The 23,968-nt window shown below is 47.5% G+C and overlaps 1 protein-coding gene across 1 annotated transcript in view; it reads right to left on the bottom strand.

The window, feature by feature from the left end:
- Positions 1 to 302: 302 nt before the first annotated feature.
- The window catches only part of TNFAIP6 (TNF alpha induced protein 6), a 396,535-nt gene continuing 372,869 nt past the window's right edge, over positions 303 to 23,968 (bottom strand). The window contains exon 6 of the mRNA XM_069616489.1: positions 303 to 854. Coding sequence (XP_069472590.1) covers positions 709 to 854 — 146 coding nt within the window. The 3' untranslated portion in view covers positions 303 to 708. The remainder of the gene's footprint in view (positions 855 to 23,968) is intronic.

The raw sequence follows: 23,968 nt of genomic DNA on the forward strand, positions 1-23,968 counted from the left end.
TCAGAGAACCCCATGCACGTGTACAGTTATCGGTTTGGAGGCTTATTTGAAGCATGCACTCTGCTTGGCACTTTGTTCTGGCAAGAAGGAACATGAACTCTACATACATTTTTGAGAAGCTTGCATTTGGCGTGCAGCAGGCTTTCAGAAACTGCACATGAACAGCATTATGACTGCCCTATAATACAATGCATCTATGGGACTCCACAGTCGCCCTTCGGGGAGTGGTGCTTATAATGTTTGTGTTATGAGACATAGATATCAAGTGACGCCACGCATAATAAGACATGTCTGCACACACATCGGGCAAACAAAAACTTTAATGCATAAGCAGGTGTCCATAAAGTGCTACCAGAACAAACCAATACATCAAACACGCTCTCTGTTCACTTTTCATAATATGGGAAGCGCGTTGTAATGTTTAAACATTAATAATCATTTTATGACAGTATGCTTATGTATCTTTCGACAAATAATTTGATTTCCCTTGGGGCGCCTTTCTTTTGAACCCACTTGGAATCCGCACAAAATGTCTTGGAAAGCATATTTTACAGATTCATATTGTGATCTGGATTACCCAGCGGCCATTGACTGCAACGTGCTGCAGTTCTGAGGTCCATTGGATGCTACAGTACCCAACGTTGTCTTTAACGCACTGTAAAACGATGCTTGGGGGAGGAGCTAAAAGACAGCTGCGCCACAGTCGTTCTAGGTGTAGGTGATTGTTTCTGGCATCTCGGTAGTCTGTTTTGTATCGTCTGGCTCTGTGGGTGGGCTCACGGCAACATATTCAATCTGGAACCCACCAGCCGTCACCGACGAATCCGATAGGAACTTCAACGTCATGACGTTTCCTGTGAGAGAAAGAACGGCAAGGTTATGCGCCATATTTACATGCTGGATGGGTTACCTTCATCTACAGATCAGAACTTTGGTCGCATATATTCATCTGATGTTGTCCACAATATTAAAACAAGGTTCAAGAAAAGGTGGCAGAAGGCTTAGATGGCTCGTTACAATACTGGTGCCTGTTCCTTTACACACAAAGAAGCAGAAGCGTGTGTTAACCCCGTACATAAAAAAAAACGTGCTCGTCTCCCGCACCACAGTCCACCGTCCGTTACCAGCCTTGGAGTAGACTGGCACGGGAGATGCAAGGGCGCCGATTAAGTGGGTGCTCTGGGGCTCGGGCACCCCCCAGGAAAGGCCATCTGCGTTAAAGTGCCTATACGAGATGGACGATCTCTCCAAGGTCCCAATATCCTCCTGTTACACGGTTCTAGTGTCTGCCTGCAAAAGGACTACAATATGACCTTGGGAAGTTATAACACCTGACTAAGACATTGGAACGATAGCGCTCCCCACCTGTGAAGAGGGAGAAATGTCCAGGAGCAGCATTTACATGGGGAACCAAGAAAGGGGCAGTCACATGTTTAGGCCTCCAGCCCCACAGGCATGTCTTTCTCATCCGGGAATCACCTCTGGGTACGAGCTTCTACTGGTAAGGGGGCGGGTGATTGTCAGATATCTGCATGCCATTTCAGCGCCAGTTAGGCTGGTACCGGCTGTAACAGGCATCAACAGCGTTAATCTTGTTGTGCACCCGCTGCTCCGTATCATGCCCATAGCTCTGATAAAGGAACGTTTTCAGCCGTTAAAGTTCTCCACCCAGGCTGTAACATGTTATTTATATCCTCAAACTTTAGAAAAAACATTGCTGCTGTGAATGCATTATAACAATACATAGCTATCTTGTTTTGTCAATGTTTTAAATAACATGTTTCTTGTCTTGAACAATATCAGTTGCACTGTGTCTGTCATATGATCGTCATATGTTCCAAATTGGAATTACGTGCATAAAAGGTATCTACCAATCCTTTGCTAGATGTTCATGTTTGGCTTGGTTTTGTATACATTATCACTTGCCACCACTCATTGTCTTAATATCACACTAACACACCCCTGTATCACAAAAGGCATCCACATTTTCAAATACATTGTTTTTATACTTCACTGACTATATTTGCCTAGGATTGCTGCCATTTAGGTCCATGAGTTGATGCGTGGAGCGGGGTCTGAACACAACATGCACCTGAGCTGCAAAGGCCGACATGGATTGTGGGCCAGACTTTAAAGCAAAAAGTATGGAAGATACATGAACCGGGCCCTCGGTTAAAAGAGCATAACCAGTGTAGAAAGAGCCAGTTCTCTAGGAACGTTCCAGGCACGGTACTGGTTCCTGATCCAACTTCTGGAGCAGATCACTGGTTAAGGAAGCAGCCATGACACTTCTACCCAAATCTAATATGGTGGACATCCAAACTTAACAAGCAAAAAACTCGCCTCTCCGGGAGTTCAGGAGAGGAATGGGGCATCCACAAAGGGGGTGGAGGGTTGTCACATGGGGCCAGTGCACATCAGGACCAAGGAGAGCAGGCAAAAACCTGGGGAGTCAATTTTAGCCATTATTGCCCCAATCACTGTATTACCCCCAGTAGCCAGTCTCCACTAGCTGTGTGGGGTACAGGATGATGTTCTTGGAAATGTCTGCGGATTGGAGGAGGATGGTCGAGAGCAAGGAAAAGAAAGAGGCAGTGGTTGGAAAAGTGAGAGCAAGAGTAGCACAAGGAACAGGGATACCAGAAGCAGGAGTGACAGTTGGAGCAGGAGTAAATGGATGTGTAAAAACTGAAGTAGCTGCTGGATGAGGAGCAAAGACGAATAGGAGGGCAAGAGCTGGAGTGTAAAGACCCTGAGAGTCACCTGGGCGCAGAGCCACAGTTCAGGAATGGGTCAGTCTAGGATATCACAAGCATCCAGTACCCAGAGGAGGATCTAGGCAAACGAAGGACCTGGGAACAGAAGGAGGCATGGATCAAACAGAGAGTTCTGGGAAGACTGGTTAGCGAGTCAGGGGTCCTATATTCCGAGAAAGTTGCTGAACGAGTGAAGGACACTTCATATCCCCTTCATTATCGAAAGCAGAAAGATAGGATGGGAGTTCAGCCTAGGGTGGCAGGAGTAGGTCAGCAGCTCGGCTCTGATGACCCTACAATTAGTACTCAGGCAGAGGGGGAGAAAGTTCTACCCTTACCAACTAAAGGGGCCGAGAGGAATACCTACCAGAGTATTTACAGGTGAGGCAGTGGGGGAGAAAGTTCTACCCTTACAAACCCAAGGGGCAGAGCGGTACACCTACCAGAGTTGTTACATGTGAGGCAGCTAGTGGCAACTCCGTAGGGCAGTAAGGGGTGCTTGGATGGAGTATACTACATATTAGTACAGAACACATTGCACGTTGTCTTTTGCTATTTGAATGCTTCCAGCATACACAGAACGAGAACTATAGTAGAAAGTGTACATAAACCAAAGGGCCGTGGATGCCTAGGAAGCTGTTGTAGGTAAATTCGCCATTTTAGGCAAGTGCTCCATGGAAGCTTGGAGAATCGTTTGCTGACTAAACTAATACAAACAGGCAAGGTCACAAAGAGCTTCCCGGAAGCGAAAGTGAGCGAGGGTAGACAATGAGCTCATGTCTTAGAGATAAGGTGGTCCAGCGATCAAGGCCATTGGCTATAATCCAGACGGCATGGCAACAAAGCTTAGACAAACCAAAGTTATAACTTTTGCTAAAAAAAAACACATGCCTTATTACAAATTAAGATGTGAACTTTTGCTTCTTGACCAAAGATGGAAGACAAGGCCACACCCCATGCTCCACCCTTGATGATGGGCTTGCAAACTTTGATGTGAGTGGCTGCATGTAAATGAAACATACCTTTTGATTGCTATGTCAAAGGGAGACACTTCCCAGTTATCAATGAAGAATATATTACCTATATGATTTTGTGAGCAGTGAGATATTTCCTGTGCCAGTGCTTTGAGTTTATATCACCAGATAATAAATCCTTTAGGTGCATCCTGCTGAGTCAGTTTGCTAGCTCCAGTTTTATGTACAATTGGCTGGCCAGGTCCCACAGGTGCACTGATGTGTGTGGTGCACCAGGCAGAGAAAGACTCCCACCGCTCTCCAATACGGTAGACAAGATGAGGTCCTGCTAGCTTAGGAGTGGATCCACGTTAGAGGATGGACTGGTCCTAAATCATACTTCCTGGCTGCTGATGAGGTCACACAGAGTTCTTCTGTTGCAGGAGTAAGAAACACCTGCTTATTTCTGACCCGTGAGTGTCTATGGGGTGAAACACCCAGTGGAGGCCCTCGACTGTCCCAAGAGCTGATGCAGAAAAGGCAAGGACAATGTACTACAACCAGGGTATGGACCGACCAGTCCCCACCACTATGAAAGAAGAGCCCAAGGACAATACATGAGACTGTGCGTGGCCTTGTTGGCCACTACCCTGAGGGGAACTCAGAGGGGCCTGCCTGGCTTCACAGGATAGGTCATGGCATTTTAGAATCTGGGCTAGTGGTCCTTCTAAAGCGCAGGGGATCGGCCAATGTATCCTTTGCAAGGGAACTGTGGGGGAAGGAGCTTATTATGGCACTACTTACTTTCCTGCGAGGGTTCTCTATTTTTGTAATTGCCCGAGGTGTGGAACGCTCCGGTGTGTAATAAACTGTGCTGCGAACACCAAATGGCAGCTCTTTTCTTCAGGCCCCCCTCTTTCTTATGGTACAGGGGGTAGCAGGGGAATGTCTGTTTTCTAGTCTTGTGAGCAATCTAGTCACTCGAGAGATTTGCACCCAACACTGACTGCCATGGCTCTGATTGACCTAAGCGTCTATTTGAGCAGGACCGTTTGGAGTGGATTGCCCTGCTGCATGCAGCATTGCGATTTTACCCAATTGTGCACTGAAATATAGCTTTAGATCATGATATGTCATACTGTGTGGACCAGAAAAGGACAACGCATATCAGATATGGGCGTATATGGTGGCAAATGTTAAATTGCACCCCGGTCAAAATGGAGGCAATAAGTATTTCTTTAGCAAATAGTGGTAGATAAAATAAAAATAGATTTTAGTTCCGTTAATTAAAATTATGGGGATACATTTTTTAGTTTTGATTGCATGAAGAGGACTGCCAGTATGTGCACTTAGGTGCACGGGAGTCTCCTCAGTGTCATTTTCCTGGTTTGTATTCTGAGGTGCAAAGACTGCACGCAAATCTGGGCGAACCCGGGTTTACATGCACTATTTACACCTTGTGTAAATGGCGGGAGGCATTTACCATGGATGCCCAGGGAATCTGCCAGCTTTGAGCACATAGGGGAGGCAGAAACGTACATTTCATTCTGTGTTCCTGCTGTGCCTGCTAAAAGATACGCAGTCACCCAGAGTGGGAAACCAGGCCTTAAACCACGTGCCACATTATGTTTGCGTGGTTTTAACACCTGCTTTTCCACTGTGGCTCTTCAAAAAAGCCCACCTCATAACTTCTTCCAAATAGCCTTCAGGATTCAGATGATTAGAAATCGTATGCATTTGAAGACTATTCTGAGACGAAATTGGAGTAGCAGGTCCTTTAAACAGAGTAGGAAAGTGTTGTCTGGGCATCTCTGTTGACGGCTCCAGCGGTCACCTTTGGAACGGACTGTCAGCAAGTGGTGCCGAGTGGCATAGACTACATTGGCCTTGTGCCGGGGCCTTTGTAGTTGTACTTTATTGCCTCCTTCCAGCAAGGTCAAAGTCGGCACTTACTTGTCACAGTCTAGGATGGTAGAAAAGACAGCCATACATGGGCAAAGCTAACAATACGTGTACAAATACCTAAACAGAGTCTTTACACAACCCCCTTTGTACTTGTTACACATCCAAATGGAAAATCTATCATATATAGTGAATTCAATTTCAAGTGCAATGCTCTTACAGAGGTCTTCCAATCCCTCTATTAGAATATTGCATATGTATGTTCTAAATGCAGGCACTTCTGAGTTTGGGGGTTTGGTTGTCCAATGTGAATCAAACAATTGCCGTCACTGATTAGCCACATTTTGTTATGAGGTTGCCCCTTGATGCTGATTACGGAACATCATTAATGTGACCCGCCATATGACAGACTTGTCAAACAGCATCGAGATTCGTTAGGAATTCATTATTTGGCACACCCGGTTCACTATGCATCTGAAAACGATCATCTCTTTCACAAGCACGTTTCTGGGACATTGCAGTACCTAGTACAGCAGAGTTCAGAGTTAATACTCAGACCATTGGGACAGGGTCAGTACTCTGATCCTGTCGAAGGGATGAGGTTCCCTTGCAGCCAGGAGTGGGAGGCCAACCAGGTGGAAATCAGCGCCATTCCTAAGCCAGAGAGAGAAGGTGGCATTTGGGATGGCCCCAGTTCCTGTAATGTCCCGACTTATCACAGATATGAAAGACTGATGAATATCAAGGTGCTCTTGATGTCCATCTGCTTCAGTCAGACAGATGACCCTGTGGAACGATTCAACCAGACCTTGAAACGAATCTTGCAAAAACCGGTTGCTGAAAGAGGGATGACTTACCATGGGCTCCATTTGCCATTCGAAAGACACCTCAATCCTCTATGGCTTCTCCCCCTTTGAACTGGTCTGCGACTAGAAGCACCATGAAATCCTGGGCATCATGAAGCAGGAATGGGGCAGGGGTGAACCTGTGTCACCTAGAAATATCTTTGATCAAGTATCTGGGATTCAAGGTGGGAAATGGGCATTTGTTAGCCCAGCAAGTTAAGGTGGAAGCAGTACAAAAGCCACCCAGGCCTATAATGAAGAAAGACATCCAGGTATTTCTGGGGCTCATTGGTTACTACCAGGGGTTCATACCAAATTTCTTGTAACAGACAGCTCCACTAACAAACAAATTGATGAAATTCAGAACCTAATGCCATCTAATGGAACCCTCACACCTAACATCATTTGAAAGTCTTAAGAATGCTCTATGCAAAATCCCAATCTTGGTTATGCCCGACTTCACAAAAGAACGAATTCTACAGATGGACTGCGTCTTCAATGGGCTTGGGTGCAGTATTGTCTCAAAGGCGGAAGAGAAGCCTATTCTGTTTAACATCCGAAAGCTATTTCCCTGGGAAAGAATATAAATAGAGTGCCTGGCGATAAAGTGGGGGATCCAACGTTTTAATTATTGCCTCATGGGGCTCCGGTTCAAAGATGACACTTACCACACTCGCTTGGTGTGGATGGCTCAGAATAAGGACACCAAACCTGTGTATTAAAGTCTTGCAGCCCTACTCTTTCCTAATGTATTGCCCTATATTTTCACCTGCCCCAATCTTGTTCTAGTATCTTGGCTTAGATTACTCGTCCACCTCCAATGATAGATGATCCAAGGGATTCCCAGGATCTCCTCCCTAGCCAATATCTTTAGTCCACTTGGACCGCCAGACATAAGCCTTTATGAGATACAGCTTCACTCCCTAAGCCCTGTGGACGACGCTGGATGTTCCACATACCACACCCACTCGTGCACACCTTGAGAGCAAAGCAAGATGAGGCATGCACAGTCTCCAGTGGGGTTATGACATTTCTAGGTGGGCTTCAGTCAGCTTGGCAGGTGGAGAAATACTCCAAACCCCAACACTGTCCAGGCAAGTGTGGCCTGTTCACAGGGTACCTAGAAAGAATAACATAGTCAGACATGTGAATGTAACCCATTCCAGTCCCTCCTGGAACACTTAGACAATTCACATAGAAATGATTTTGCAGGAAGTACATTCTATTGGCCTAAATTGCCATGTGCTATGAGATGTAACTATGGTGAACATAACTGATAGGCAATATTCTGCAAAAACCCCTTTCAGACTGTATCATAATCTGGACCTTAATTGGATGCCAGCATTAGAGCAGAGTTGGGAACAAAGAAAATGATCAAGGATTTGTCACAGGAGGCATCAAGGAAGCCTGAAATTGGCAGGGCTACAGGACCATGATTTTGCTTTGCTCATCTCTTGCATCTCACAACACCCATCATCAAATGAGATTGCAGAAGATCTATAAGACATTCTCTTTGCCAGATCTTCTTCTGCCATTTTAATTCTGTAAACACCAACACACCTTTCTGCTGACAACACAGATGCCACCACAGAGGTTGCTGTCGGCACCACTGTGAACCCCCAAATGCCTGAATGTAGCAGTGACATCTTCCACCAGAGACTTGTAATATCTTTTTGCTTGTTCTTATTTTGTCCTAGATCACTTTGCCAGGCCTAGTCAACCAATAAGGGAGTGAGAATGCATTTTAAGGACATATTTACACTGTATTTGAAAGAGAGAATGTTTGCACCTCAGTTGCTCTTGGTAAAGTAAATCACCCAGAGATAAATAATTGGTTTTACATTCAAATTGTATTTGAGCATCTGGCCTACTGGCTTTTTAGTTAGCAAAGAATGGCAATTTGAAGGCATACAATAATAGTTTAAAGGAAAAGATGATAAGAGTAAATACAACAAGGGCAGAGGGGTGGGGAAGAAAAGACGTGCTTCGTCTTACATCCAATGTTTGTACATGCAACCATTTTGACGTAAGCGATCTGTTGTCTAACAAATGGAACGTTCTCGTAGAGAAATCCATGTACGGGGACGTTGAGGGAGATAGCAAGAGTTCACAGGATATCTCTGTGTGCCTAGTGTCCCAGTATGCTTGTATTTTTCTAGCAAATAAGTGGCTGGACCTTTCAACTCCTTACTTTAGTTAATTTGTTTTAGGTAGATTTCCAGTCTTTCTAATATCTGGAAATTGATTTCGAAACAAGTTATGTCTCCATAGACCCTTATCTGAGACATTTCATGGAGGTCCAAAGAATCAATCTCCTTATTTCGGATAACCATACATATAACTATTGCGCCTACATTGTTAAGACCCTTTGTGTCCTGCAATTGCTGATACGTTGCCATGTTACTGTTGCATTTTGTTGTTCCATCGCGGAAAGGCACCTCTCTTCCTATGTTGTCCTAGGTTCCATAAATATCCACATATAAACCTGGCCCCCCCAAAGATTACCTTCCATTGCTAATATGTCAGACATCATTTGGCGGTCACCAGGGATCGCAGCCACGACCCCTGTGTCCTCTCTTGCTACCCCTGCAATCTCCCTTGCTACCACTGTAAAAGAAAACATATTTTTAAAACCGTTTTCTTAACTCCTGGAGTAGCGGCGGCCCCACAGCCCCTGCAGCAAGGGGACCCAACCCCACCAGTTCTGGGGTGCCCGGGGCAGTCTTCTCCCATCACGGTGAAGGATTGGCTGTGGCTTGCAGCGCCAGAAGGAAGCGCTCAGTAGGGGTTGGAGCTGACCATGATATGTGGCACATGGCTCGTGTCACATTCCACGTTCAGCTCCAACCCTTTCTCCATCTTCCTCGCAGCTCAAATACAGGAACCAGGAAGCTCTCCCAGCTTTCCTGGTTCATGTTTGTGTGCATCACGGAGGAGCCTGGACTGACAAACCGAAGTTGAAAAAACAGGTAAGAAAGCTTAAAAAAAAATGTATGTGTATTTTGCATGTGTGAAGTGCGTGTCAGCTGTATGTATTTGCCATGGGTCAGTGAGTGGTGGGTGAATGAGATGAAATGTGATTGTGTGTGTGTTTCTATTTTCGGGGTGGGTGGGTGTGTGCCTGTGTAGAGAATGCAGTGAGAGTGGATGTAAGAGAAGGTGTATGAGTGAGTGACTGGTGGGTGAATTAGTATGAATGTGATAGTGTGTTTCAATGTTTTGGATCTGTCTGTGTGGAGAATGCAGTGTGAGTGTGTGAGTGGACGCAAGAGAAGGTTAGTGAGTGGTGGGTGAATGAGTAGGAATGTGATAGTGTGTGTTTGTTCTGGGTGGGTGGGTGCATTCCTGTGTGGATAATGCAGTGCAAGTGGATGTGAGAGGTTTGTGGGTGAGTGAATGGTGGGTGAGTGAGTAGGAATGTGAGTGTGTGTGTGTGTAAATGTTCTGGGTGGGTGTGTGCATGCCTGTGTGGTGAATGCAGTGTGAATGAATGTGAGAGGAGATGTATGGGTGGGTGAAAGGGGATTCCAGTGTGTGTGTGTGTGTGAACGCGCGCGCGCTCGTACGTGTGTGTCCAAGGACTTGGGAGACTGGGGATCACTAGAGCATTTTTGATGCATCCTTTATTGACTTTGCATGTTTTACTGGTATTTTCGGGCAAAGCCAAGTTCATGTGTGTCACTAGTTTGCTAGACTGGCATTTTGGTAAAGCCAGTCTAGCCTTTGCTTACTGTGGCATGACATTCATTACTCAGCATCTTTAATAATGCAGGCATGGTAAGTAGTATTACCTCGCTAGACTGATGTTTTTGTGTAGCGGCCTGTATATTTCTTACTGTAGCATGGCCTTTTATTAACTGAGCATCTATGATGAAGCAAGGATAAGTGTTCTTGTGGGTCTAGACTGGCTTACATTTGAACCAGTTTGTACATGTTTTCTTATCGTGACATGTCACTTTTAATGGCCAAACCAATGGGAGTATTTTCTTACATAGGAGTACTGGCATATATTGTCAGAGTCAGCTTTGTGCTTAGTGCCAGTGATGATACTATAAAAAACATCTCAAAGGGAACATGAGTATGTTCTTATATGGGAATACTAACATATGTTGGTGGAGCCAGCCTGGAAATGTGTGGGCACAGCCATCATGAACATGTTTTTTATACTGGCATATATTGAAGGGACCGGCATGACAATGCATTGGAAAGTGCGCTGGTGCACTTTTGGTGACTTGCATCTATTGTACTTTTTTCCCATTAGTTACCCTACAAAACCGATTGCAAACTGTCTGGCGTTCTACCCAAAACTTTACAGAAAGTGTGCTGTGTCATGGTTAATTTGAACCCATTATTAAAAAAAAATGTTCTCATGGGAGGGCGAAGAATCCCCCTGACCCTCCCCAAACCTGTATTCATTAGTTTGGGCCCCCTCGCTAGGCTCGGCGGCCACAATCACATATTTGTGGCAAATATTTACACTCTCAAATAAAACATCTCACCAGCCACCACTGGTAGTTGTTATTTTTTGGGACCAGGTACCGCCCCTTCTTTCTGTGCTAGGTGAAACATTTAAGCTTTTATTAAAAAACATTTACTTCTTTCACTTGGAGTAGTGCATGCCCCTTCAGCGTCATAATGATCATGGATATTGCGCACACGTGGTGGTCTGGGCCTGCCCGGGGTGTGGCGTGCCCTGTGCTTTAAGAAACTTGGGGTGACTCTGTCAGCATGGCTGGCAGGTGGGTCTACACATTTTGTGCTATGCCACTGATTGGGCTATGATCACCTTGAACGCATTCAAGTGTGATGTGAATAGTTGAGATTGAATAGTTGAGAGGGGCCGCAAATTCAACCAGGAACCTGCTCTGGGGCAACACTGTTTAAGAAAATAAGCATTGGACACAAAGTCCCAGAAGTGGAGTGACCCACGCCATCCCACTCAAACTCCTTCTTGGAAAGGGCTTTGTGGAAGCTTTATTCACGGGACGGTCCTGGGGGGGTCATTGAATAACGCACCTCGCACATAGAGCTCTGAAAATCATAGATGCATTGAGCCCCACTCTTGAGGGAAGTGCAGCCTCCGACACCTCACCCTGTTAAAAAAGATTGAAGAAGAGTCATGTATCAAGAACAATAAGATGTTCTGTTCGGTTCTGGGTTCTGGGGGACAACATGTGGTTGTTGCTTGTCACATAACATAAAGATAAATGCACACAGAGTGAGATGGCCTCAGCTCACACCCGCACAATAGGTTTCTTCTGTCGTAGTGGTAGTTGACTCATAGATACATTTATAACTGGGGAATTTTGTTGAAACGAAATCCTGGGCAATGATTTAATTTTCAGGTTTTGGCTTGTTTAACACATCAATGCCACAGATAGCGAGTACTTCTGTGTCCATTGATCTATAGACGTTTCATAAACTAGCTGTAGCCTGTGTTAGAGATTTCTGTTACCATGTTACAAGTACTGCATTATGTATGTTTTACATATAGGCTCCACGTCGAATATGAAAATGACATTACCCAAATGTGTGATTGTGGACACATCTCACCTGCCTCTGCGCCTCGGTTTTTATATCTGGCTGAAATAAGAGCACCTGGATACACGGCTGTAAGACGCATCTGAAGGTCGTGTGCCATCACATCCTGTGATGTCACTTGGGGTGGGGTCAAATTACCACTTCCTGTGATGTCATTGGAGGTCTAGAGCCGTGTGAAATCACTTCCCTGGCATTTTGGTGAAATGACATCCCTGCAGTATGTGTGCTCTGCTCTATGAAAGACAGATAAAGTCCTGTGTAATGGAGTAATTCTCTTTCAAGCACATAATGCTCTTGTTTGTGTGAGATAATTGCTTTGTGCATGGAGCAGCAATCTTGGAAGGTTTAGAGACTGCATCTTTTGCATCTTCCTGTAAGACGTAGGGTTGGGTACTAGAGGAAAGCCCTCTTTAAACACTCAGAGATAAAGGGTTCTATGTCATGTTTCTGCTTTTTGTTGGTCGCCTACCAAAAAGAAAGATTTTTTCCAGCCAATTTTCGGCGGCTAGCAAAAAGCGGAAATATCACAACTCTCTGCCCCCCACCCCCATCCTCGCTGGTGACTGTCTGTAAAATCATGGGGTTTCACCTCCCAAGGTCCCTGCCCCACCTGAACGCACAACACACGCTCAAAAATAAACACACACACACAAACACTTACCTGTTCTCCCGCAATGGCTCTTCCTGGTCCTGACGTGCCTGTCAGCCCCTGCGCACACTCGTGTGTGGCAGATGCATGACAGTTTGATTTAGAAAGACCGCTCTGTGCGGTTACAGAATAGTCTTTCTAAATCAGTCTTTTTTCTATTCGATGAATTGAAAAAGACCTTTTCACTTAATACCAGATAAAGATCTGGTTTAGGTGAAGGTTCATACCAAGAGTGTTTTATTTAATCATGTTAGGATAATACTGTCTCCTCAATGCCACACCAATGAGTCCTTTACGGAGGAAGGATTTGTGGAAAGCTTAAGCTATTTTTAACTTTATCAAAAGAGAGACTGTGCTTAAACATCTCAACATCCTTCACCATAAAGGCGCTATGTCAACTCACTTTGTGATGGGCTTATGCAAACAGGTCAGCTACATGCTATTGTCCATATTGGCTGAGTTGTATTGCTGCATTTCACATCTTGTGCACCATAATGACCAACACACTGCACCACAACACCTCAAAGCTCTGCTGGGCCTAATCTGCAAGGGGGATGTTGTGTACACCTGACATGAGTAAGTAGACCTAAGGAACTATTTAATGAGAGGCTTGTTCCTTGGGTCACAAGATTCCATACCACTATACAGTGGTTATTTTACCCAAGGTATTTACACTACCCACTCCCACAATATGAAGGGAACATAGATGCCTGTTTGTTCTGCATTTACAGCCTGCAAATATTGTATACCTGTCAGTGTTTTGTGCTATGCATTGCTGTGATGATATTGTGATTAAGCCACATTTGGACCTGCTGCTGTAGAGGGCCAGGGGACTATGTAGGCCAAGAGAAGCCACTTGCTGTGCAAAGTGACACCCTGGGGAACCCCCCACAACCCTAAGTACCTCATCCCCCCTCAAAGGGCGCCCTGTGACTAGTGGAAGTAGAGACAAAATATATCCCACCTTGTTACAAAATTAGGGCCCTTTGAAGTGAATGGAGACCAAGTAAGTCCACCATCCGAATCCCACTGTTCTTCGCAGGAACTCAAACTAGATATCCCAAAGGTGCACGCTGCCTGACAGTAGGGACAGTAAAGAAAAGGGCTCTATAGACCTGACCTCCCCACCCCTTCTTGGGGACAAGAGAGGGTCGAGAGCCCAGGTCATCTCAGGATTCATTTATTATTGGTATTTAATAGGGTTTCTTAAAACTCCATTAAAGAACTGTGAAAATTGGGAAAAACCGAAGGTTAGAGGAGCAAAGAACAGGTCCTATGTCAAAAACAGTAGACTGCTACTTCATTCTGAACCCTAACCAGATCAGAAGCCACAGGCAGATCACCACCCTGCTTAGTAGTCCGCACAGCGTGGAAAGATACACACAAGTTAGACAATGCTCAAACTATAGATGGATAACAATCATGGGGTTGCGCACGTCCACGGGCAAAGAAATACTAGGGGAGAGTCAGGGGACCATCAAGAAATGGGCACAGACCTCAAAATAGTGGTGCCTCTGCAAATCACAGGAGGATATTTCCTGCAGGTCATAAACTACCCTTGTTATTCAATTGCAAAGGGAGAGCCCAACCATCCCTGAACACTGTAATATGGGAAGACCACAGAACCTCAGCCTAAAGATGAAGAGAAGTGAAACACATGTAGAGATGGTGTAACCAGTACAGAACAGCCAATCCTCAATACAAAGGCTAAGTGGGCAATGAATCCACCAACCAGAGCACTCACTGGGGCAATTATCCTATCAATGCTTGTATAAAAGAGACAGAAGCCACTAGATGTTGGTGGAGTAGAGATGGGATTTCAAGCAGCTGTTGACACAGTTGTGAGGGTCCTACCAGAGATAAGCTGATGAACAAGAAATGGCAAAGCCAAGAGGAGCACAACATAAACCAGAGGATGACAACTCAAGAAGGCCACACACATCTATGAAGCGAGTGGGTCACCACCTCCCCAGAACTCAGTCAAGAACGTTTTGAGTTGTGTTCGGATTTGAGTACAACCACACCCCTTGACAAAACAGTGGCATCACATAGCATTGTTTCGAAGTACACTACAAAAAAAATGGTTACAATATCACTGTAAAGTGATATACATTTCATACAAGAATGGATCACCATATGTATCATTAATATCAGTGCGTATAGGTCCGTATTACCAAAATACTGTGAATGCAAGCAGACGTCGAAGGCCAAACGAGGCCAAACGATAATGATGTGGTATTATATAGCACTTACGCTCAAGTGCTTCATATAGAACAAACATATATACAATATCACCCAACCTGTGGCAGTACTAATTTATCCACCTCAGCAGGATAAAAGGCTGTGTTGACGTTGCCGGGAGTCAAACCTGCAACCTGCAGATCACACACACATTGCAGAAGTGAGCACTCAACCCACTGAGCTATCTTACTAGAAATAGCTATCAGAAAACCAGCCACTCCAGAAACAAAGAGCCACATGCTGCGGGCCACAGCCCAGAAGCCTCAATATTTTTTTTTAAAAGATATATATTTTTTAGGGGTCGCAAGGGAGACCTCGGGGGTAGCAGGTGTGACCCCTAAATGACATCCCTGCCTGTTTCTGTTCCCTTGACATCCTGACACTATGCTGTCTAGACTGCCCTCTTGTTAGTTGCTTCCCTGTAGGTTTTATAAATGTTCTTCCAAACGGGTCGTTCATAGATAGTGGTGTTGGACTGCACTTGTGTTGTGAGTTTCTGTTGATCCCCCAGACGGACAATATGCACTCGTGTCGTACAGTCTATAGGCAAGGTATGCTTTTATTTACTCTGCTGGTGCCCAAACCATACTACAATTCATCTCCTCTTTCTACAACACATTAGAGGAATCTTGAGCAGTTTAGCAGCAGGCCCCCATTCTCCATCGACTAAGGTGGAGAGAGGATAGACCTTAATCTAAGTCTTCACATAGTGGTCAAAGTGTACAAAAAGAAGTAGTGAGACTATGTTCCCTGCTGGCCTTCCACCGCTCCCCACAAATCCCATCGCCATTCCCCCTCCCACACGCAATCCAAACCCCCAAACAAATACACCTGCTATTTAAGGGAATGTTCAGTGCAGCGCATTGAAGTGCAATTTTTTCTTCCTACACTTTTATTTCAAAACTAAAATATTCCGGAATGGTTTCTTTTTAAAATAGAAGTATAGGAACAATAAAACTTAAAAAACAAAAGTAGAGGAGCACCGCTCCCAACCACTCCAACCCACTTCAACTACTAGCCTTGGTGGCATCACAGCAGTAATACCGCTGGGATACCGCCAACTCAAACGTTACTGCTTCTCGGTCTGGCACTATTAGCGCCAGATAACGAGTAGCAGTGCAGCAATAAGTTCCCATTCCGCATTCCAATGGGGCTGGGGGCGCTATTAGCACTGGGGCAATCACTGCACATTTGTTGACCACAAAGGGAACCCATGCTTTCTGAGATTTTGGGGTGCTCCTGTCCGCACAACTTGGCTCCAGGACCTCTCAGCGGGGACCAGTCTTCCATTCACAGTGATAAAGAGAGGTTTATGGGTGCCATATTGGTTAAAGTCCTTTCTGTTCCTTGGAGGTGTGGTCCAGCTGTGCAGGGCAAAATGAATGAGCACCACTGTGGAGCGCTTCAGGTTCACTTGAGTTGCCTTTTGAGGGATACAGCATGAGGGGGAATAAGGGAAAAAAAGGTTGTTTCTTTCATTTAAGGGGTTTGGTAAGGGTAGGATCGGAGTGCGTGTGTGGATTTAGACAAGGTTACAGGGGATTGAAAGGGTGAATGCTTTGAAGGAATGAGTGAACTTTTTTACGTTGTAACTCCTTTGTGCATATGTTTCCCTAGTTTGTTTTTTTTAAATAAATTTATTTTATTTTCAAAACCAAACAAAACACCACACAATACAACTGTTTCAGTATGTAGCACATTTCACAGTGTAATTCCCCAACCTCCCGCCACCCCCCTCAAACTAGAGCCGGCTCACTCGTGTCGTCTGCAGGAGCATCATCGGGTAGCAAAGTACTTATGCACTCATCTTCTGAGTCCTCCGATTCGTTATTACCCTGGTGAGGGTTTGCCATAGAGGCCACCAATTGCCGCCAGGCCAGCAGGGGCCCTACTTCCTCCTCACCCCCCCCTAGTGACCGCTTCAAACCAAACTACGGATTCCGCTTCCACCCATCTTAGGAGGTCCGCCCACCATAGCTCCAACCTGGGTCTGTGGGCCGCTTTCCAGCCCATAGCAATCCTGCGCTTGGCCAGGACATAAGCTAAATCCTTCATCTTGCTCATGTGCTTTAAGTCCCGGGGTCTGGGAAAAATCCCGAGCATGCATGAGCAGGCTGATCCCACGTCCAACACCACTCCCCCACCAGCCAGTTTCGTTTTAACCTCATCCCAAAATCTGTGCACTTCCGGGCAAGCCCAGAACATGTGTAGCAGCCCCGCTTCCACCTCCCCACACCTGGGGCATTTCTGCGTAACCGAGTTTCCAAACCTTGCAATTTTCCCGGGAGTCAGATAAGCCCTATGGGTAACATACAGTTGAAGTTGTTGGAGTCTCGCGTTCCGGGACAACTTTTTATGGTACCTCTGGGCTCTCTCCCATTGCCCGTCTGCCATGGGTCCTCCTACCTCTTCTTCCCAATCCTGTCTCAATTGGAGCAGCTCCTTCGATGCCTTTGCTCTCAGGAGCTCATATATCCTCGATATTTCATGCCCGACCTCCGAAACATCATACATAGTTTCCAGGGAGGCATCAGGGTCCTCAGCTAGCACTGTCTCAGGCCATCTCTCTCTAACCCGTTTCATAAGCCTAGCGTAGGTTATATATTGGCCTCTATGCACCCCTGTCTCTTCTTGCAACATCTGAAAGTCCAATGCCTCCCCATCCTGCCATATGTCCCCAAGGGTGGCCAAGCCTACCGGTTCCCAGTATCTACGGACCGACTCAAATAGTTGAGAGTCGTCCCCACACAGCGCCACCAGTGGGGCCTGCTGGGAGAATGGCTCCGAATCACCCATCATCCTCCATGTTCTGTGCCAGACCTCCCAGCCCAGCCTCAGTAGTCGGCCCCTTCCCACCAGTTTGTCCTTTCGCAACCACACCACTTCCCTCAAAAAGTATGGGGCTGAGTCTCCCCGCAAAAGCCTGGCTTCCGCCGAATCTTCAGCCGACAGCCACCTGGCCACATACAGCAGCTGCCCTGCCAGATAATAGAGTTCAAAATTTGGCAGGCCTATGCCCCCCTTATCGCACGAGTTCTGGAGTTTCCACAGGGCCACCCTGTTTCTGGAGTTACCCCACGCAAAACCCCTACACACACTATGAAGTCTCACAAATAGGCTCCTGGGAATCAAAAACGGGACATTCACAAAAAAATACAAGAGTCTTGGCAGGACCACCGTCTTGAGCAAGGCCGTCCTCCCCATCATAGTCAGGGGCAATCTAGACCAAAACGCCATGCTGTTCTTGACCCCCTCTATTGCTTTCTCTGTGTTATGTTTGTGCTCCGCCTCAATCTTGTGGTAAATATTTACTCCCAAATACCTAATTGTATCAATCTGCCATGGTATTGGCAGGATAGGCAGCTTCTGTGACGGGACATTCCTGTATCTGCCCAAGGGAAACAGACTAGACTTTCTAAGGTTCACCGATATGCCCGAGAGGGTGGCGTAACGGTCCATCACCTCCAGCACGTACTGCAGGTTCTCTTCTGGGTAAAGCAGATAAAGGAGCATGTCATCCGCGTACAGTGATACCAGGTGTCTACCACTTACCGTGCTAATAGCCACCTCCCAATATTGTTGCTGCAGGCATATTGCCAGCGGCTCTAGTGCTAGTATGTATAACATGGGTGACCAGGGGCATCCCTGTCTGGTCCCCCTGCTGAGTTGCCAAATATCTGAGACTATGGATCCTGTTTTGACTCTCGCCATCGGGGTACTGTACAACAACTGGACCCACCTGATGTATCCAGGTCCCATTCCGTATCCCCTCAGGGCCGCTTTCAGCCAAGGCCACCGTACTGAGTCAAAGGCTTTGACCGCATCTAGCGACACGATAGCCAGCTCGCCCGTATTTTCCTCAGTTTGGTCAATAATGTGGTGTAGCCTCCTATGGTTATCAGTGATGTTCCTGCCTGGGACATAGCCCGTCTCATCTGGGTGTATCAGCTTACCGATCACCCTCTTCAGCCTATTAGCCAGCACTGCTGTAAGTATTTTACTGTCCTGGTTGAGCATGTACAAGGGTCTGTAGGACCCGCACTCCACGGCCGGCTTGCCTGGTTTCAGGAGTGGGATGATCACAGCCTCGCGAAGGGACAATGGAAGTTCCCCCCGCTCATAGGCCTCGTTGAACATGGCAAGCAGTGGCTGAAGCAGCTCCTGCTTGTATGTCTTGTAAAACTCACTAGGCAACCCATTCGACTCGGGCGCCTTGCACGTGGGCAGATTCTGAATCACCACCTCCAGCTCATTCGAGGTGACAGGAGTGTCCAGCTCCGCGCGTTCCAGGTCGTCCAGGGTGGGCAGCTCTATGTCCCCTAATGTGTCCAGTATGTCTTGACACATATCCTCCCTGTGTCCTCATACAAATGTCTGTAAAACTTGAGGAACTCCTCATTTACCCCCTCTTGGGTGTTGCAGATGCGACCTCCCTCATCCCTAATCTCACTGATCACCGAGCGGGGGGTCTCATTCTTATACAGCCAGGCCAGCAATCTGCCCGGCTTGTCGCCCCCTGCGTGTAGCCTCGCTGTGTATTTCTTGTCATTTAATCTACACAGCCTATCCCAGAGTGCACTGCAGGTTAACTGTAGATCCTTTACCTTTGTTCTATTATCACGGGCGGTATCCTCATGTCGTGTGGGGCCCTCCAACTCCCTTTCCGTTTCCTGAAGTTCCTTTTCGATACCCCCTGGAGCCCTTTAGATTTGGAAATGACTACTCCTCGCACCACCACCTTAAATGCCTCCCACAGCGTTCCCACAGAGCATACGCTGCCCGTGTTTATAACAAAATATTCCTCGATGGCATCCCTCAGATCCTCCAGGAACCTCTCATCTTGCAGTGCCTCTGTCCTAAGTCTCCATGTTGGGATCCGTGATCTGGGGGGTTGGTGTCGCCACTCTACCACCAAAGGCGAGTGGTCAGATAATACCCGGGCCTTGTATTCCGCTCCTACCATTTCTCCCGCTATCTCTGCCGCTACAAACACATAATCTAGCCTCGTGTACAAGTCATGTGGCGCTGCGTAGTGCGAGTATTGCCTATCCGCAGGATGCAGCCTTCTCCACGCATCCTCCAGGCCTAGATCTTCCAACAATGTCTCAAGCGCTTTGGCCTCCGGCGCCATTTTCCTCGCCTTGTCAACTGACCTATCCATTTTGGGATTCAGGGTGCAATTAAAGTCCGCTCCCCACACCACCGGGCATCCAGCCAGGGGGCCAAGTTTGCCATAAAGGGACCTAAAATAAGCCGCAGTATCGTGGTTAGGGGCGTACAGATTTATAATGTGCACTTCCCTGTTTTCCAGGAGCCCTGTTACCGCCACCATTCTGCCATCCGGGTCTACCGTTAAGCTAAGCACCTGAAACGGCACATGCGGCGCCATCCAGGTGATAACGCCTCTAGCATACGCTGAGTACGTAGCCCCCACAACATTACCCCTCCATTTTCTCCTGACCACCTCCAACTTCTCCCTAGTGAGATGAGTCTCCTGCAGCAGGGCTATGTCAATGCGCATCCTCTTTAAATACAGCATCACTTTATTCCGTTTCAGATAACTATTGAGGCCCCGTACATTCCAGGTCACAATTCGGAGATTACCCGATGCCATCTACTCGGTCTGTTCCCAACCAACCACTCCCTTTAATGCTCCCTTTGATGGTTCGTATTCCGACTCTCCCCTTTCCCTCTTTCAACAGTTCCCCTCCTCCCTGTTCCCCAACTAAACACCACAGCACACAACCCAACCCCTCCCCCCACCCTACCCTGCCCCAACAAATGCCCAGCTCCATCCCTGGATCTCAGGCCCACCCGCGTCTGATCCTGTCTCGTATCCGAGGACTAGGACCCTGCGGGGCGTTACCAATCTAACAGTGACCTAACTAAGTATACAACTATTGGGATCAAGGGGTGCCTTCCAGGAGCTCGCTATTATCTATATTAGGAGAAGCGCGTCCAACGGGTCCAGCCGGCTGACATCATGACTCACTCACCACAAGCATGGTACACCTCTATATTCAAGTCCCAATGTCTTAGCTATGTCACCCCGGGTGCCGCGGCAACGTGCTACTTATCGTCCGTGGCTTCCATCTGGACGTCCGATTCCTGAGGTCGGCCCTGCATGTCCAGCCAGTCCATCGCCTCAGACGGCGTCTCAAAGAAGAAGGATCTGTTCTTATAAAACACTTTCAGCCTGGCTGGGTAGAGCAACATGTAGCGATGGCCTGCTTCTTTTAGCCTTCTCTTTACCGTCCCAAAGTTCATTCTACTACGCTGTACAAGCAGCGTATAGTCCGGGTACGCCGTGATCTTTGCTGACCCCCTCTCAATCGTTCCTCCCCTGCGGAAAAATTCGAGAATCTTCTCTCGATCCCGATAATTCAGGATCTTTGCGATCATCGGCCGCGGGGGGGGCCTCCTGGGGCCGGTCTCCTTGTCAGGGCCCTGTGCGCTCTTTCAACCGCAAATTCCTGGGTCAGCATCCCGCCTGTTATCTCCTGTAAAAGCAAGGTTTCCACGTATTCTGTGGGGTTTGACCTTTCCATTCCTTCCGGTAGACCCACTATACGGATGTCATTGCACCTGGCGCGCCCCTCTGCCTGCTCAGCTCTGTCCTCCAGATTGCCCACCCGTTGCACGAGGGCATGGAGCTCTTTTGCATGCGCGGCGCACGCCTCCGTAGTCGGGGCCATCTCCTTCTCCAGGGCCCCAGTGTGCTCCGTGATCGTCCGCACATCCTGCTCAGCAGCACCTCCTCCTGGACCGCTCCGATCTTGAGGTCCAGGCCCTCCTGCAGCTCTTTCATAGCCAGGCCCAACTTCGTCTCCCAGGCCACTTTTAAATCAGCAATCGCTGCCAACACTTCCTGGATCGTACCCGGTGTTTCCGCCGCTGTCGCGGTGGTCTCATTATTTTTGCCCCCCTCCGCGCCCGGGGGCGTCTTGGCATAGGCCTCGATCTTGGGCTGCTTAATCCTGGGTCTAACCACTTTGGTGGACATCCTGCTATGTCGACTGGGCGGATGCCTGTCGTGCTTTCCCCCACACAAATGTCCACGTGGTCACGAACCACCCCCAGCAATCCGGACGTGCGCTTGTCTCTCCGCTCGCACCCAGAGTGGGCTGTGTCCTCCCACGTACTCGTACACCCACTTAGATTGGGTGCGCCAGGTCAGCCTCCTTTACTGGTGAATATCGTGGGAAGATCCTGCCAGCCTCAGGCCCAGGGCGCACTTTTCTGTGTATTCTGTCACTTGTGGGCCCCTCGGTGTTGTATTTTCCACAATCTCCAATGCTGTAAGGAGGCGGCCCCCAAGAGCGTACTTGCTTCCTGGGATGTAGCACACCTCACTGCCCTGGCCACCTCTCCCTCCGCCGGCAGCCCATCCTACCGTCATACGGTGCGTGCTGGGCCTTTCCATTGCAATCCCTGTGTCGGGATTCCAGTGCCACGTCCTGGGATATTGCGCTGCCGTTTATTTCCTTCCGCTGGCCTTGGGATCTCCCGTTACATTGTTGTCCGCTCTCTGGAGGGCCCTGTTCATCGGGCGCAACGCCCATCCACGCACTCCCTGGTGACGCTGATACAGTGTATCTCGCACAAAGTCCTCCAGCATTCGATCGCGCTCCAGCGCCGGCCCAGCATCTACCAGCTGTTCGCTTATGCCGGCGGGTCTTAGTCAGTTACCTGTCCTGCAAGCGCGAGCGCTGGGTACGCACATCGTCAATTTCCTTTTGCCTGCAGGGCCGACGCGCGGCTCGGGCAGCCTGCCTCCTCTGTCCGCTCCTCGGCGCACCAGCCCCTGCTGTTATTTATAACTGGGTCCCGCCGGGCTCTCTCAGCATCGTCGTCACGGCATCCCAATGTATCCTAGTCAGTCCTTTGTTCTCGCCGCCATTTTGTATTCGTTTTCCACCTCGGGGTTCGCAATCTTCCAGTGGATGTAACTTTGTTACCTTGCCTCACACGTGCCCCAAAAGTTCAGCCAGTGCGCTCGCTACATTCATGATCAAGTCTGTTGAATCTCAGCGCTTACGGGGATCCGCGCTCGCGCCTCCCCACAGGATCATTTACGGATCAAGGGAGCCCCTCCGAAGCACGTCCTAGCCACGCCCCCATTTTTCCCTAGTTTGTTATTTTGGAGGTGTGAGGTGGTATCCTCACCAGCATGTCCATTGTGAGGTTTGTCCTGATACCCTTCAGTTTGCTTGTCTAGTTGGTTGGATCCCTCACCTAGGGGTGAGGTGGCATCTTATGGTAAATCAACCCGTAGATACCTTCCTGAATTATACACTTGGCACCATTCATTTTGTATTGACTGTGCGGATAGAGTCCTCTCCTCCCTTTTCTTGGTTAGTCAAAGTAGTGAAGGATATCTTCTTGTAGTCAGGAATAGATGGTGTTGTAGTAGAAAATACTGTACTAGTGATGAAGAGAGCGAGATCAGCTGTGTTGTAGTGGAAAACATTGCGCTCCTTCTATGCTCGAGTGAAGGAGATAGCTCAGATATTGGCTGGCGTGTGTTTTATGGATAAAGGTGTTGTCTTCTGTGTAAGAGTGAGAAGTATAATTAAAGTAAATAGCCAAGCGATGTGATTGTGGTGAAAGCGAGTAAGGTGAGCGATTGTGGGGGAAGACTAAGATACCGGGAACGGGGAAAGATTGGGGTCTATGGGTGGAACATTTGTGCCCCAGATTGGGCTTGTGTTTGTTTTTGTGAAATTATTTTGAGTAAATTGGGTTGGAGCATAGAGACTCTGCTGAATCCTTTGTGTCAGATACTTCCTGGCTACAGGGTGAAGATTTTAAAGTGCCATCGGGAATGGTTGTGGGAAACTAAGGGTAAAATGCTAAATTCTTGGCCTACTGAGGGGACATATGATAAGGGGATATTGGAAAAACTGCATACTTTTTTAATTGTAAGGCACAAGGGTTCTAGTTAGAGATGCAGTTAAACATCTTAGAGCTGCTATGGGGGATGTATTAGAAAGGTGGGAAGGCCCATAATGTTAGCATCTCAGAGGAAGGGCAGAAAAAAAAGAGGGTGCTGGAATTCCTTTTGCACTGCCCCCATATGGA

Source organism: Ambystoma mexicanum, chromosome 9 (genome assembly GCF_040938575.1).
Source record: "Ambystoma mexicanum isolate Mex_15411 chromosome 9, UKY_AmexF1_1, whole genome shotgun sequence".
Classification (NCBI taxonomy): Eukaryota; Metazoa; Chordata; class Amphibia; order Caudata; family Ambystomatidae; genus Ambystoma; species Ambystoma mexicanum.